General features: G+C 41.0%; 1 protein-coding gene across 1 annotated transcript in view; it reads left to right on the forward strand.

Moving 5' to 3' along the window:
• cdh2 (cadherin 2, type 1, N-cadherin (neuronal)) overlaps positions 1–1,912 on the forward strand; it is a 58,427-nt gene extending 56,515 nt beyond the window's left edge. Inside the window, exon 16 of the mRNA XM_086129095.1 lies at positions 177–1,912. Within this exon, the coding sequence (XP_085985221.1) occupies positions 177–383 (207 nt within the window). The 3' untranslated portion in view covers positions 384–1,912. The remainder of the gene's footprint in view (positions 1–176) is intronic.
• The last annotated feature ends 11,373 nt before the right edge of the window (positions 1,913–13,285 follow it).

Genomic DNA, 13,285 nt, shown 5'->3' on the forward strand with positions numbered 1-13,285 from the left:
CTCAAAAGGTTCTCTCTACTTTTATGGCTGCCACTGAAAGAGTAAAGAGCTGCCACCCAGCAGTATTGGGAAATTGCTGGTTTATTCCCATTGATTTCTGATCATTCCCATGCAGAATTTCCATCATTTAGCAACCCTTTGGTTTTAACAGCGCCGTTGGTTTCCCTCTCTTGCAGGGCCTGAAGGCAGCAGACAACGATCCCACCGCTCCCCCCTACGACTCTCTGCTGGTGTTTGACTACGAGGGCAGCGGCTCCACCGCCGGCTCCCTCAGCTCACTCAACTCATCCAGCAGCGGGGGCGATCAGGATTACGATTACCTGAACGACTGGGGCCCTCGCTTCCGAAAACTGGCGGACATGTACGGCGGCAGCGATGACTAAGACACGAGGGAGGACACAAAAGAAGAAGACCACGACGACGAAATGAAGGAAAGATTCCTTGCGGATGTACTTGGAATTGTTGCAACTGGACTGTGAGAGAATAGAAAGGAAAAAAAGGATGCAGAGATTTTCTTTTTCAAAACAAAAAAAAACCCAACCGCAACCAACCAACCCGGCTTATTGTTGTAGTTTCCGCGTACATAATGCTTGTGGGCCGGTGGACGCGCACACCATTCAAGACTGTTGTTGGGTATTGACTGCGCTCAGTTACACTTGAACTTCACAGTACAGAAGCACTGGGATATAATGTGCCTTTTTGTACATTTCTTTTTGGATGGAAATGATTAGTTTTATGTTCAAGGCTTTAATGGTACTGACTTTTTTTTTTTTTTTGGAGTGAATTCAAAGCTAAGTATGTGACACTCTGGTACGCTTCGATCACCCCGTTTGTTCTTTTTCTTTCTTTCTTTCTTTCCATTTGTTTGTGAAGGCTTATTTAATGAAGGATCATCTTTCGGCCCGGATGGAAAGAACAATGAAGAGCAGCACTGTAGAGTTTGCGAGACTTGTCTAAAATATGACAGTTTATGCAGCTTTGTCGCAGCTAAGGGAGTTATGAATCACACTTTTGTAGCAGATTATTTTCTTTTCTTATTTTGTCTGGAGTGATGTAGTACAGTGTTAGATTAAAAAACAACAACAAAAAAAGAACTATTTTGATCAATGTTCACTGATCAACTTCATTTGCCTTAGTCATCATCTGATATTTTGGACTTTTCCTTCACTGTAAAAAGATGTGTGTACATAATGTTTTCTTTTTATCTTTTCTTTGGGTGTAGGATATGAACAAGTGCAAAAAGTTCCAAAAACTGTAAATGATTAATTTGGACATCAAAAATGAACCTTTGTTTTTTTTGTGCATGTTTTTATCTTTTAATGACGACGAAGTAAGAAAAAAAAAAGAGGTGCTCCCCAAATTTATTTACAAGATAGAGGGAAAAAATCAGGGTGACAGTCTATGTGTAAAAGCTGAGAGATTTTGTATGACAAGATAATTTGAAAGTAAAAAAAAAATGTTTGAAGAATCGTCGACTCGTCAGCACAACTGTTGAATTTGTACCAAAAAAAAAAAAAGCGTGGGTGAGGGGGTGTGACATGCAAGGCACTGATTATTAAAGCTGAGCTTTAATAGTGAAAACATTTTGGACTTGAGCTGTGTGGAAAAGCATTTTGTTCTGCTCAACTAATTATCTCTCTCTTACCCAAACTATCCAAATAAAAGTCCAGTTTTGGAGCTCAAAAATGTCCTCCTCATTCATTTGTATTCAAGTCAAATACACAACGGCTTCGGTTCACCACAGAGAAACCTGAATTTGCACGCAAGTACATACTTTCTTCTCTGTCTCTCCCTCATATATATGTTTGGCGCTTGTGAACGTGGTGACCTGTGGTGACCATTACAAGCAGCTTGTGGTTGATTGTGTTTGTCATTTTAAATCTACTACAAGAATAAATGAGAGAAACGATAAGATCATTTCCATTTCTAAGGAGAAGATATGTACATGCACACAGACACATGACAGATGGAATGCACACACACACTACCAAATACTACTACTACTACTACTACTATGATGAATTGGTGTACAAAAAGCAAAAGTAATTAGCATAAAAGATACTTTTGTGCATAAAGTAGAGATTTAAAGAAAAAACACATTTTCAATATTTTTGGGATCCAAAATAAGTGCCTTAGATGAAACCAACCCATATTCTACTGCTGATGATTAAAAAGTGGAGAACCCCCCCCCCCCCACCCCGACACTTTCTTTTGGTAGTTTCGATTTACATATTACAATAGAAAGATCAGTCACAATCCTCACAAATCCTCTCAGTATGATGGCACTCATTAGGTTTTGTTTTGTTTTTTCCTAATGGGTTGCTGTGAAAGAGTTGACGTTTGGCCAACGCTCAGTAGCAGCTGACATGTTTTTATTCCATAATAACAGTGTTAAGTTAAAATAGAGAGGAAAACTGTTTTGTGTTCAAAGCAATTATTTTTAGTCATGCCAAATAATCAAAATGGTTATACGTTGTACACAACCGTGTGTGTGTGTGTGTGTGTGTGTGTATACAGTCAAACCTTGGTTTTCGAACGTCTCGGTTTTCGACCAAAAATTTCGATTTTTTTATGCCTCGGATGACGAACAAATTTCGGTTCTCGAACAAACTTCGCACTGTATCCCATGTTCGTCATTGTTTTTCATGTTTCTTGTGCAGAGCGTGCCTGTTAAGTCCAATTACCCCATGGGGATAAAGAAAGTTTTCTGAATCTGAAACTGAGCGCACTTGAATGCACCATTTGAGTTCTCTCGCCTTCCTTACACGAGGAAATGACGCTTCCTCGGGTAGACGAGGAAGTGACGCTTCCTCGCGTCGCTTTCCATTGTGAGCAGACGTGTTCAATAATTCTTTTTTTTTTTTCAAAAAGAGCGTGGTTTCGGTTTTCGAACAATTCGGTTTTCGAACAGCCTTCTGGAACGGATTATGGATGAAAACCGAGGTTTGACTGTATATACATATGGTTTCTTACTATGATAGTTTTTAGAAATACTGTAAAAATAATCATTTTAATTGTCAATACGAGGTTGGACACATTGTGACTCACGTGTAATTCACAGGTTCTCTGACTTCGCCTCTTCATCCTGACCGCGCTTTGCTGGAGTGTCTTTTTCTACTGAAGGCCGTGGCGCGGCTGTCTTTGTCCGAGAGAAGGACACTATCATTTACACAACAAATTCATTTGGAGTTTTTGTACTGTATGTACCTTACAGAAGGAATGAACAGTTGTACAAATTTGACCAATCTTTTTTGACGCATGCTTTTTTGTCTTGCTACCAAGTACGGAGTGTGAGTGTTTTATCTGCCTCTGCAGTCGGAGATGACCATCAGTGTGGCTTTATCACCATTTCTGTTTTTTATTTCCATTGTTCTTCCTTCACCATGCTACTTTTCCTTCACTGTGTCAAAAAAAAAAAATGTTCAAGGCCCTTTTTTGTTTCCGACCGCAGGATCAAAACAATGTTCTTGTGGCCATATTGAGTCAAGGTGAAATCGATGTGACGGCACACATCTCCCCTTTAAAGAACAGTAGGTCAGATTGTACTTGACTTCAAAATGAAGAAAAATAGGAGACGGGGCTTGGAGCTGGGGGTGAGGGTGGGGGTGGGGGGGTTACGGGTTTGCCTGTAAGGCACATGTGCATGAAGGCCCCCGGGAAGGCGCGGGGGTGATGTGTGTCCGTGTAGCAATGGCTGCAAGGACTACATGTTCGCGTCCCCGTGTGAAATGATCAAAATCACACGTTTGGGCCTGTGCGTGTCTGAAAAAGTTACCACTTATGCTAACGCTAGACTGCCCTGGCTTCTATTCTCCAAAATATGAGCCAGTGTACCATCGCGACAATGCAGTAGCAGATATTTTAAGACACAAATAACCCACATGAAGCTCTCTCATCATGTGGATGTCGAGATTGCTTGAAGGAGGTCAGCCGCACCGAGCGGTCGCCTCTTTGAAAGTGTCGCAGGTGAGGAAAATAACTTACATCCCTGTACCGCACTTCAATTTCACAGTACGGATTATCCTCCCCGAGGAGGAGGAAGAGGAGGGAGCGTGCGAGACAACATAAAGGCGCACAAACCTCCACATCCACTATCGCTCGCACTTGGTTAACATTGAGAAAGTGGAGCGGGCGCCGCATTTGTATTCTATTCGAGATTAGAAGGACAAAACATGAGGAGGATTACCGTCGTTGACATTGAGAATTGTCCATGTAGACATAATGACTTGCACAAATATTCGAAAAAAATGACATGCAGTAGACACAACTATGCAAATAATAGACGAAAAGTTACGAATATATTAAATGAGAAAAAGTGCAAATACTTGACGATCAATGAAAGGATTTTCTTTTGGCTTCTCCTTGTCAGGGGTTGCCATAGCGAGTCGCTCACATGATTTGGTCGGCACAGTTTCTATGCCAGATGTCCTTCCTGACATTTTTATCTAACCTTAAAATCGGTAACGGCTGGGAATCACATGACCAAACAAACAAACAAACAAATACATAAATAAATAATACTGAAACTAATACTAAACCAAACTGAAGATTGCACGACTGTCTGTGTCCTATGTGTTGTGTTGTGTTATTTTTGTTATTTTGACTTCAAAAATGGCGCCGCGTGAGTGGCTGCCTTTCCAGCAGCTCCTATATTTTGTTGTTCTACTTCTTCCTTTCATAACTTTGCTGCTGTGAATTGGGAATTTCTCCATTGCGAGACTAATAAAGGTTGTCTTATCTTATCTTATCTTAAAATGAAGCCATCCATCCATCCATCCATTTTCTAATCTGCTTCTCCTGGGGGGGGGGGGGGGGGGTCAGCAGTCACAGATTTTGGAACTCGGTGCATCAACAAGGCACCTTGCATTATTAGGCGGCCATTTTGGTTACAATTTAAGACACTGGTGTCAAACTCATGCCAGATCTGGCCCGCCACGTCATTGTATGAGGCCCACGAAAGCAAATCAAAGCTTGATTTTAGACTTTAAGTGCGCCTTTTAGTCGTGAAAATTCAGTACATGCAACACATTTTTCTTCAGTGGATAATGAAAAATCCAATTCATTCGATCAAAAATGTAGAAATAGCTTCAAAATATGCCAATAGTGTGTAGATGAAAGTCAAATAAATATCAGATGAAAATACAAGAGGGTACACAAAAATATTTGAACAGAAAATACTCAAGTAAGATCTGAAAATATTGTACAAAAATACAAATGTTAAATGATAAATATGCACTAAGACTAATAAGCAAGATATGCAGATAGTTTATGAAATATGCGAATCTTAAAAATATGCAAAAATGAGGCAAACGCTAAATCAGATTAAATATATGCAAATATTAGAGGAAAAATATGAGAATATAAAGACGGGAAACATGCAACTATTCGGACCAAAAATACAATCAATCAAAAAGATTTGCAAGCCTAAGACACATTTTAAATATATTACAAAATACAAACTAAAAAGATACTTGAAAATAATCTAGAAAAATACATGACTATCCAAAACCAAAAACGAACAAAACAAACACATTTGCGATGATAAATATTAAATGAATATCCATGTAAATATGGAATATCTAAACACAAAAATATGACTGACAAATTCAAAAACATCAACACAAAAATAAAAAATATATAAAATGACAGAAGATGTAAAGATGAGAAGGGGGAAAAAAAATAAAAGGAAACCATGTTGGCCATGACCTCTGCTGCGCATTTTGTAGCAGCCGTAAAACACATTTTTGATGTTTTCCTCCTCTGGGTCACATCTGACAATGAGCGGGCGGGGAGGACGCCACTGCGGAATATATTCCATAAGAGATTAAAAGGACAATGCACGCGGAGGATTATCATTGACATTGACAGATGCCAGTGCCGTCGTCGCAATGACTTATTTGGCGCGTGCGGCAGAAATAATTGCTCATTTGCACATCGCTGTCTTTCCACTGACACACGGATAAAAATAGTGATGCATAATAAATAATTTGCAAAGCTAATTAAGTGGGCAGGGAACCACATCGGGTTCATCTGCCAATTTATGCGGACGTCTTTGATTGACAAAATGCACATTTAGAAAAAAGAAAAGAAAAAAAAAACCTCGGCCATATTGTCACTAAATAATGAATGTGCCATTTATTGATGTTGTTGTTTGGCTCTCTCTGAAAAAGCTGAGGTATCTGCTTTGGGGGGTAGGCAGGGCCAAAAGATGCCATTAATACATGAATTGAAGTGAGGATAAACTTTCAGTGAAAAGACTAATAGTCTGAAATGTTATTACAGAAAAAAAGTTCACCGTTTAATACGTTACGGCACTTTTCTGCGCAAAACAACACTGGCAAGGAAACAAGACCCCCCCCCCCCCCCACCCCCACCCCCACCCCCGCCTTACTGGAAAATCCAAATAAAGAAGTGGATGTCACCTTGTAACCCGATGGTATTCTCGAGTCGTTGTCTGCGGAAGAAGCCTGCAGATTGGTGTTCCAACAAGCACCCGTGGGTCCCGATTATCGACTGTGAACATGGCTTTCACCACATAGCAGAATTACACGTCACCCGAGCTCAGCGCTCTGTGTCTGTGCATGCGAGAATGTGTATGAATGTGGCTTTGTGAGCAAGTGTCACAAAGCCAACGGGGGACACGCTGTCGGTAAACATGAGAATACACTCTCCAATGTGACGGCCCCAAAAAAAACAAAACAAAACCTCTCTTAAGTTATTCCGCCGCTGACCTTTGTGGGGGGCCTTAGGAAGATGGATGCTGGCCGGGTTATCGATGGTGGGATGAGCGGTTGGGGCGGGGGGCGGGGGGGGGGGGGGGGTCTCAGTCTTTCTTGTGGGCTCCCTGCAGGCCGCCACTGAATGAATAAATAAGTAGGCTGGATGACAGAGCGCCGGCACGCTGGGCAGAGGGAGTCTTTAATTTATTGGTGTCTAGACCCGGTCAGTCGACTGAGATCAATGCTGTTTATTTCGCTCTATGTGTAGTACAGTCGTTTATCCATTTGTTTGTTTGTTTTGTCTTAAATTCTGGTTTGGGATGTCTTCGTATCATATTTCTTTCAGTCCAAAAAAAAAAATCTATACAAATATTTAGATTAAAATTAAAATATTTCAAAATGCAAGTTTGGCTATTTTTAGATAAGCAGGGTACCGTAAATAAATAGGAGCAAGGTGGAGCGCAATATTCCAATACCCCAACTTCCACCAGCCACAACTGCCCAGTTTCCGTTAATTCATTCTTGTGCGAACAGTGCCCCGAGCCCACACAAATGTGACACTGTGACCGCAGAACGGCAGACGGAGGAAAAAGAGAGGGTGTCTTTTTTTTTTTTTTTTTCACCCAAGGGCGACAACGATGTTCTCTTTGTATGATGCGCATAGGGCTGGATGGCAAATTTTCAGATCGTCTATTCAATGTCACTTCAGGATGCACCGCCAGCATAAGTTAGGCATTTGTCATCCGGCAGGGGCTCCATGTGCATGAATTGTTCATGCGCTCCACAGAGGACGTGTAAGCATAAGCTATGCTTACACCGACAAGACTTTTTTCGTTGTTGTTTCCGTTTCAAGAATCAGGCGCACGTACCATATTGTTTTAAAAGCCTCAATCGAATAATTATGCCAATTTAGAAGGCCCAGCTAGTTGCTGTCAACATTTGTGAACCAGCTAAGAGTTGCAGTCTTCGTGATTGCAAAACAAATGCACACACATGTATTGTGACACTTTTTTTTTTTTTTTGTAAATCAGTTTGATGATATTTAAACCCAAAGAACGACATTTGCAGCTATTTTGAGACACTTTTCTGCTGACAGTTGCGAGAGGAATACTCATTGGTGCCCGAATTTCAGATCTTTTCCAGGAAGCTGACATCATTGCCAGAAAACAAGCAATGATGCAGCAATGATGTCATGGCATTACCCTAAATAACAGAATGACATTGCTCAAACGTTATACCTACACAGCCTGGAGAGCATATTTACATGGTGTCTAAACGTTTTATAATTGGACATAGAAGCCAGAGTTGTCCCCCCCCCCCCATACCCCCACATTACTGATCGACTGATCTGTCTGTGCTCCGACACAATTTCTGAAGCGTTCTGCTTTCTTTTTAGAATGAGGCAGATAGAAAGCAATCAGAAAGAGGACGTGCAGAAGTAACGTGGATGGACAAGGACAGCTGGTTGTTGCCTGACTCAAGAGGGAAGAACAGAGGTGTCGTCTGTGGCGACAGCAAGGTCGGCGAGAGGGCGATCTGTCCCCGGAGGGAAGAGAAATGCTATCTTCCCTAGATTGAGCTTGGCAATTTGCAGCATATGACGTTCAAGCGCAAATGCCTCTGCATGTAGCCATGTGAGATAAAAATTATGAGAGAAGCAATTTAGCTTTGGCAAAAAAATAATAATAATAAAGTGAAAGAAAGAACCCAGAGGGACACCAGAAATCTCTTTGTGACACCTGGTAGCAGAAAGTAGATCCAGTATGAGGTGAGTCAAGCTTTAGAATCGTTGACTCAATTGACTGTGAATGCAGTGACAAAATACTGTAATTTCTCACTTGGTAGCTTTCAACCCCCCGCGAAACGAGGATCACCATAATGTTATTGTGGCCCGATACTACAATGTGGTTATTGTTTTTTTTCCCTCTGTCCTCTTTTCTCTGTCTGTCTTCTATCAGTCCTCATTCCATCTGACATTTCCAATAAATATCCATCAAAATACAAATAAAAGAGTGAGTACTGTATGTCAAACCCGCCTGCTGCACAACAAAACTGTTCTGGCATTAAAAAAAAAAAAGCATACAAAACAATTGTCATTCACTTGGGCCTGCAAAGTAGACGGCAGAGCACTGCAATATACATGGCATTCAAAACTAACACCTTGTCTTCCCAAGTCTCATTCGAAATGGCCAGTGTGTGCACGTTTAGATTTGAAATAAACACCTTTGTGGTGGTCAAGCACCTTGCAGACCAAAGCCCCTGCTATGCTGGTTCTGACTGTGCCTTCTTAAGAACATTATAAATATGTCTACCACAATATTTCTGTTTGCTGTCAGAAGATACTCTTACTGCAAGAACATTTTGAGTGAGTGATCGTTCCCTGGAAGAAAGAGAAGCATAGTCATACCAAGATTGAGCTTGACAAGTTAAATGTACTTACATTCAAATGCTACTATTTTTTTCAAACAAGATGTGACATATCATAACTTGACGAAAATCAATTTGGGAGGGAAAAAAAGAGTATTTGGAAAAAAGGAAGAAAAAGCAGAGGCACCCAAGCGCAGTCGTAACGGACTTCTATCAATCATTGTCTTATGAGATCTGGTTATATTCACCTTCTCATTACCTGGAGGAAATGTGATCAACCCGGTCTTTCAGGGAAGGCAAGTCGGTTTAACTACCTGTATGTAGAGGTTACATCTCAAGAAACTTTATATTTGGAGTAGGTCTCAAAAAAATATCCACACACGTAAAACGGCAACCGAAACACATATGAACAAGGGCCAAACAACAGGAAAACTCTCCAAGGAAGAAACCTCGAGCAGATCATAAACTCGATCCAGCCAAAATGCACAAGGTCACACTCTCAGGATCTTAGACCATCTTCAGGCTCAATTTCTCAGGTAAGAGAACAGGAATTGCCACTACACCCAACATACTTACACTACATGTTGTGATTTGACCTCATTTGGATGAGCAACTAAATGTAAAAATGGGAAGAGCAATGTCCCCTGGTAAAGAGCCCTGAGGGACACCAGTCCAGTGCAATGAATTCCTTCGTGGCACCTGGTAGCAGCAAGACGATAAGGTATGAGGTGAATCAAGGGTGAACAGATCTAACTCAGAGCTGATTTCCAAATAAGATGGAAATAAGATGGACAAAATAATTTCTTTCCTGCCAAGTTAAATATGTGAACTGGCACGACGGAGAAAGCAAGGCTTTGAATCCCCGGAGTGCTTTTAGATTTATTTATGCCTTTATACGCCTGACATCCCATCACCCTCTTGCCTTTAAGGGTTTAGATCCCTTGTTCAGATTTTCAACAGTGAATAAATTCTTCCAATGAGAACAAATAATGTCACTTTGGTTTCAGGCGGTATGGTCAGGGACTTCACCATCAGTGGTTAATAAATGTGCTTTAGGGCCAGCCGCGCCTGGATCAACGTGCTGCTGTTAGTACAATAAGGCGGTTATTGTAACGTCCACGTGGAGGAGAAAAGAGGCCATTGGCTAGGCCAGTCTTTCCTGTCTACTGAGCCTATTGTAGTCAAGCAAGGCTAGCCATAGCCCAAGGCAAAGAGTGACAAGCCATCAGCCAGGAAGGAACCAAATTGCGTCGTCGTCTTCTAAAGAACGCCAAGTCTGAGTCACACTTGCTCAAAGAAGATGTGATTCTATTCACACCATCCATTTGTGCTTGACACCGGATAATGGATCTCCAAAAAATCATTAGTCAGCTCCAACATATTCAGCAACCATCAACTGTTAAGTAGTGATAAACACAGCGATTACAAGCAGCCTCTAATCCCTTTTGCTCACGAGTGACGGAATTCCCGCATTGTAATAAATTGCTTTTTCATGCTAATGGGAGATGGGGCCCCGGCTAACTCTGGAGGTGTAAAACACATTTAGATTGCGAGTGAATGATGTCGAATGGGTTTCACCCCACGCTGACTCATCTTTCTTTCCCACAAATGGCTTCTCCTCACAATTTGACTGCTCGCCCTTAATTTAGAGTGAGGAGTCGCGATGATGCTCGCTGTGTGTGGCGGAAACATTTCCAGGCGGGTGACAGTCTTGAGCACAGATTCTCACTCAGGGCAGAATCCTGAGGCGTCGCAGCGGGCATTGTTGCGAACCTGCACCGCTTGCCTCATTTGCATTTCTCCGGTGGATGGAAAAGATACAAAACAAGGCTTCCATTTTATTGCGGCTGAGGATGAAATATTTACAGAGGCTGATTTATACTGCTATACAGTCTACCATTCGAAAACAAAATGACTTTTTAGGCTGCCTTACGATTTTATCACATATATAACAACACCCTGATACCTCCTCCACATTTAAGGAAACGAGAACATACTGTGACTGTATTTTCACAGTCGTTCCAAACTGTTCTTGGAATGGTTCTTCTGTTCTTCCAGTCATGTATTTTTAGAACAGAGCGTGCCTGAGTAGCGGCACAAAGAGTTTCAAGTTTATGCTCTACTTCAAAACATGGATGTATTGTATTATGCATGGGCAAACAAATGCACGAGGACAGATGCTGCAGTTGATTTGAGCACAGCTGTCCAGCCAAGTGGGTACCACAGACATAAAATCATGTTATCTATGTTCAAGGGGACATCATTATTTGTATACAGGGAGATGTGCAGTATGTGGTAGGCAAGCTGCACTGCACTGAGAAAAAAAAACAAAAAAACAATTGTAGTGGGTTATGAATACAGCCCAGTGGATCACCAACCACTTCCACGCTTACTCCAGCCGTCTCCTTTGACAAGCCACAAAGATCTGGGTTGACCCCTCCCACTCTTCTCCATTCTCTCGCGTCATAAAGACCCGCATCAACAGACTGACGAACAGTTTTTCCCTCATGGCAGTGAAGAGACAGATGCAGGAAGCATGAATCCCCGCACCTGTGCTTCAACAAACTTTTAATGCGATCTTTAGCTGCTGCCGAGAGATGCAACCTAATGAAATGTTGTTGTATTCTTTTCTAGTGACAATGTTTGTCTTCCTCTCTTCTTTTTCTATATGCCATACATATAAATAATTCAAATGAACAATAGTACAAATAAATAAAGTACTGTTAATTACTGTATTGTATTGCCCCTTCTAAAATTATTTGTGTGGGGGAAAAAAACAGTAATGGTCGTCATGCTTTACATCGCTTCCTGCAAGGCAAGCCGTTAATGGCATTGAATGCTTACAATTCGTACTGCCAATTCCTTACAAAAAAAAACACTGTCATGGGGACAAGATCTCTGTTGCTGTTATTCTTTTTTCTAGTGAAGTACAAAATACCAGTATGACAAATGAACAGAATTGCATGCCTGCCAAAGGAGTAAATTTCCCTTGTAGGTATTAAAAGTAAAAAAAAAAAAATCTAAAACAGTTTTCTGCGCATTTTTTTCTTATTGGGTGCAAGAAAATAAATTCCATGGAAAATTTAAATTGTTCATCACAATTAAGTGAACGAAACGGAAAATTGACATTAGATTTTCCGCACCATAAGATGCTTTGGAGTATATGGTGTACCTTCAATGAATGGCCTATTTTAAAACTGTTTTCATACATTGAAGATAGAATATAACATAGAATAGAAGCTACAATAGTGGCTGAGGTTACATCATGAATTCACTAGAGGGAGCTACGCTAAAGGGAATACACAATGCAATACAATACAGCTTTATTTAGATAGAGCTTTCACAACCACTGCAACTATAACAACTCGCTCTACAGAACATTTAAAATACTACGTCCAAGAAATCAGAAAAATTGATCCACATATAAGGCGCATCGGATTAGAAGGCGCACTGTCGGCTGTTGAGAAAATTGAATGCTTTTAGGTGCACCTTATAGTGCGAAAAATACGGTAATCCTTCCACAGTCACAATGGGCCTAATTTACAAAGATCCCTAAGAGCGGTTACTCAATTGCGTCTTCACTCACTAAAATATTGCGCCTGTTGGTAATGGGGTAAAAGCTTTATTTTGTGTGTGTGTGTGCTTTGCTGATTTTTTTATTTATTTTATTACCATTTAGGAGAGCACAGCGAGCACAAATAAAGTTTTAAGTGATGAAATTGGAAGTGTTATTGGAAGAGACGAACCTATATGATTGAGTTACTGAAAAGAAATCGATCGTTGATCATTTGGAGAGCAACCGCCTAATGGCCATGCTTTGCCTGAAAGGACTCACGCCGCGTGGAACAGAATCAGGGCTTCACATCTTCAAGCCAGCATTTCCATCTCCATTGACAGTATGTGCAACATTGCTATGTGAGGTTTTGCCTGCCGACAGGCCTTTTCAAACCACAGCGGGAATACATTAATAAAAAGGTGTCCATAGACAGACATGAGCCGCATATGAGGCCAAGATCAATAGTTAATTTAATAAAACACACCACAGTTTGACATGCATTACTGCCAATTAGCATCTTAAATAGGAAGCATGGAGATGCCATTTAGGCACATTAGTCAAGAACTGACTATGCAAAGGCAATAATTCCTCGGTTATCGTTGGCTGGGAGCAAGTCATTAAGCGGTTATGTGCAAAACAGACT

This window comes from Hippocampus guttulatus, chromosome 14, assembly GCF_054856545.1.
Source record: "Hippocampus guttulatus isolate MCC_2025c chromosome 14, RoL_Hgut_1.0, whole genome shotgun sequence".
NCBI lineage: Eukaryota > Metazoa > Chordata > Actinopteri > Syngnathiformes > Syngnathidae > Hippocampus > Hippocampus guttulatus.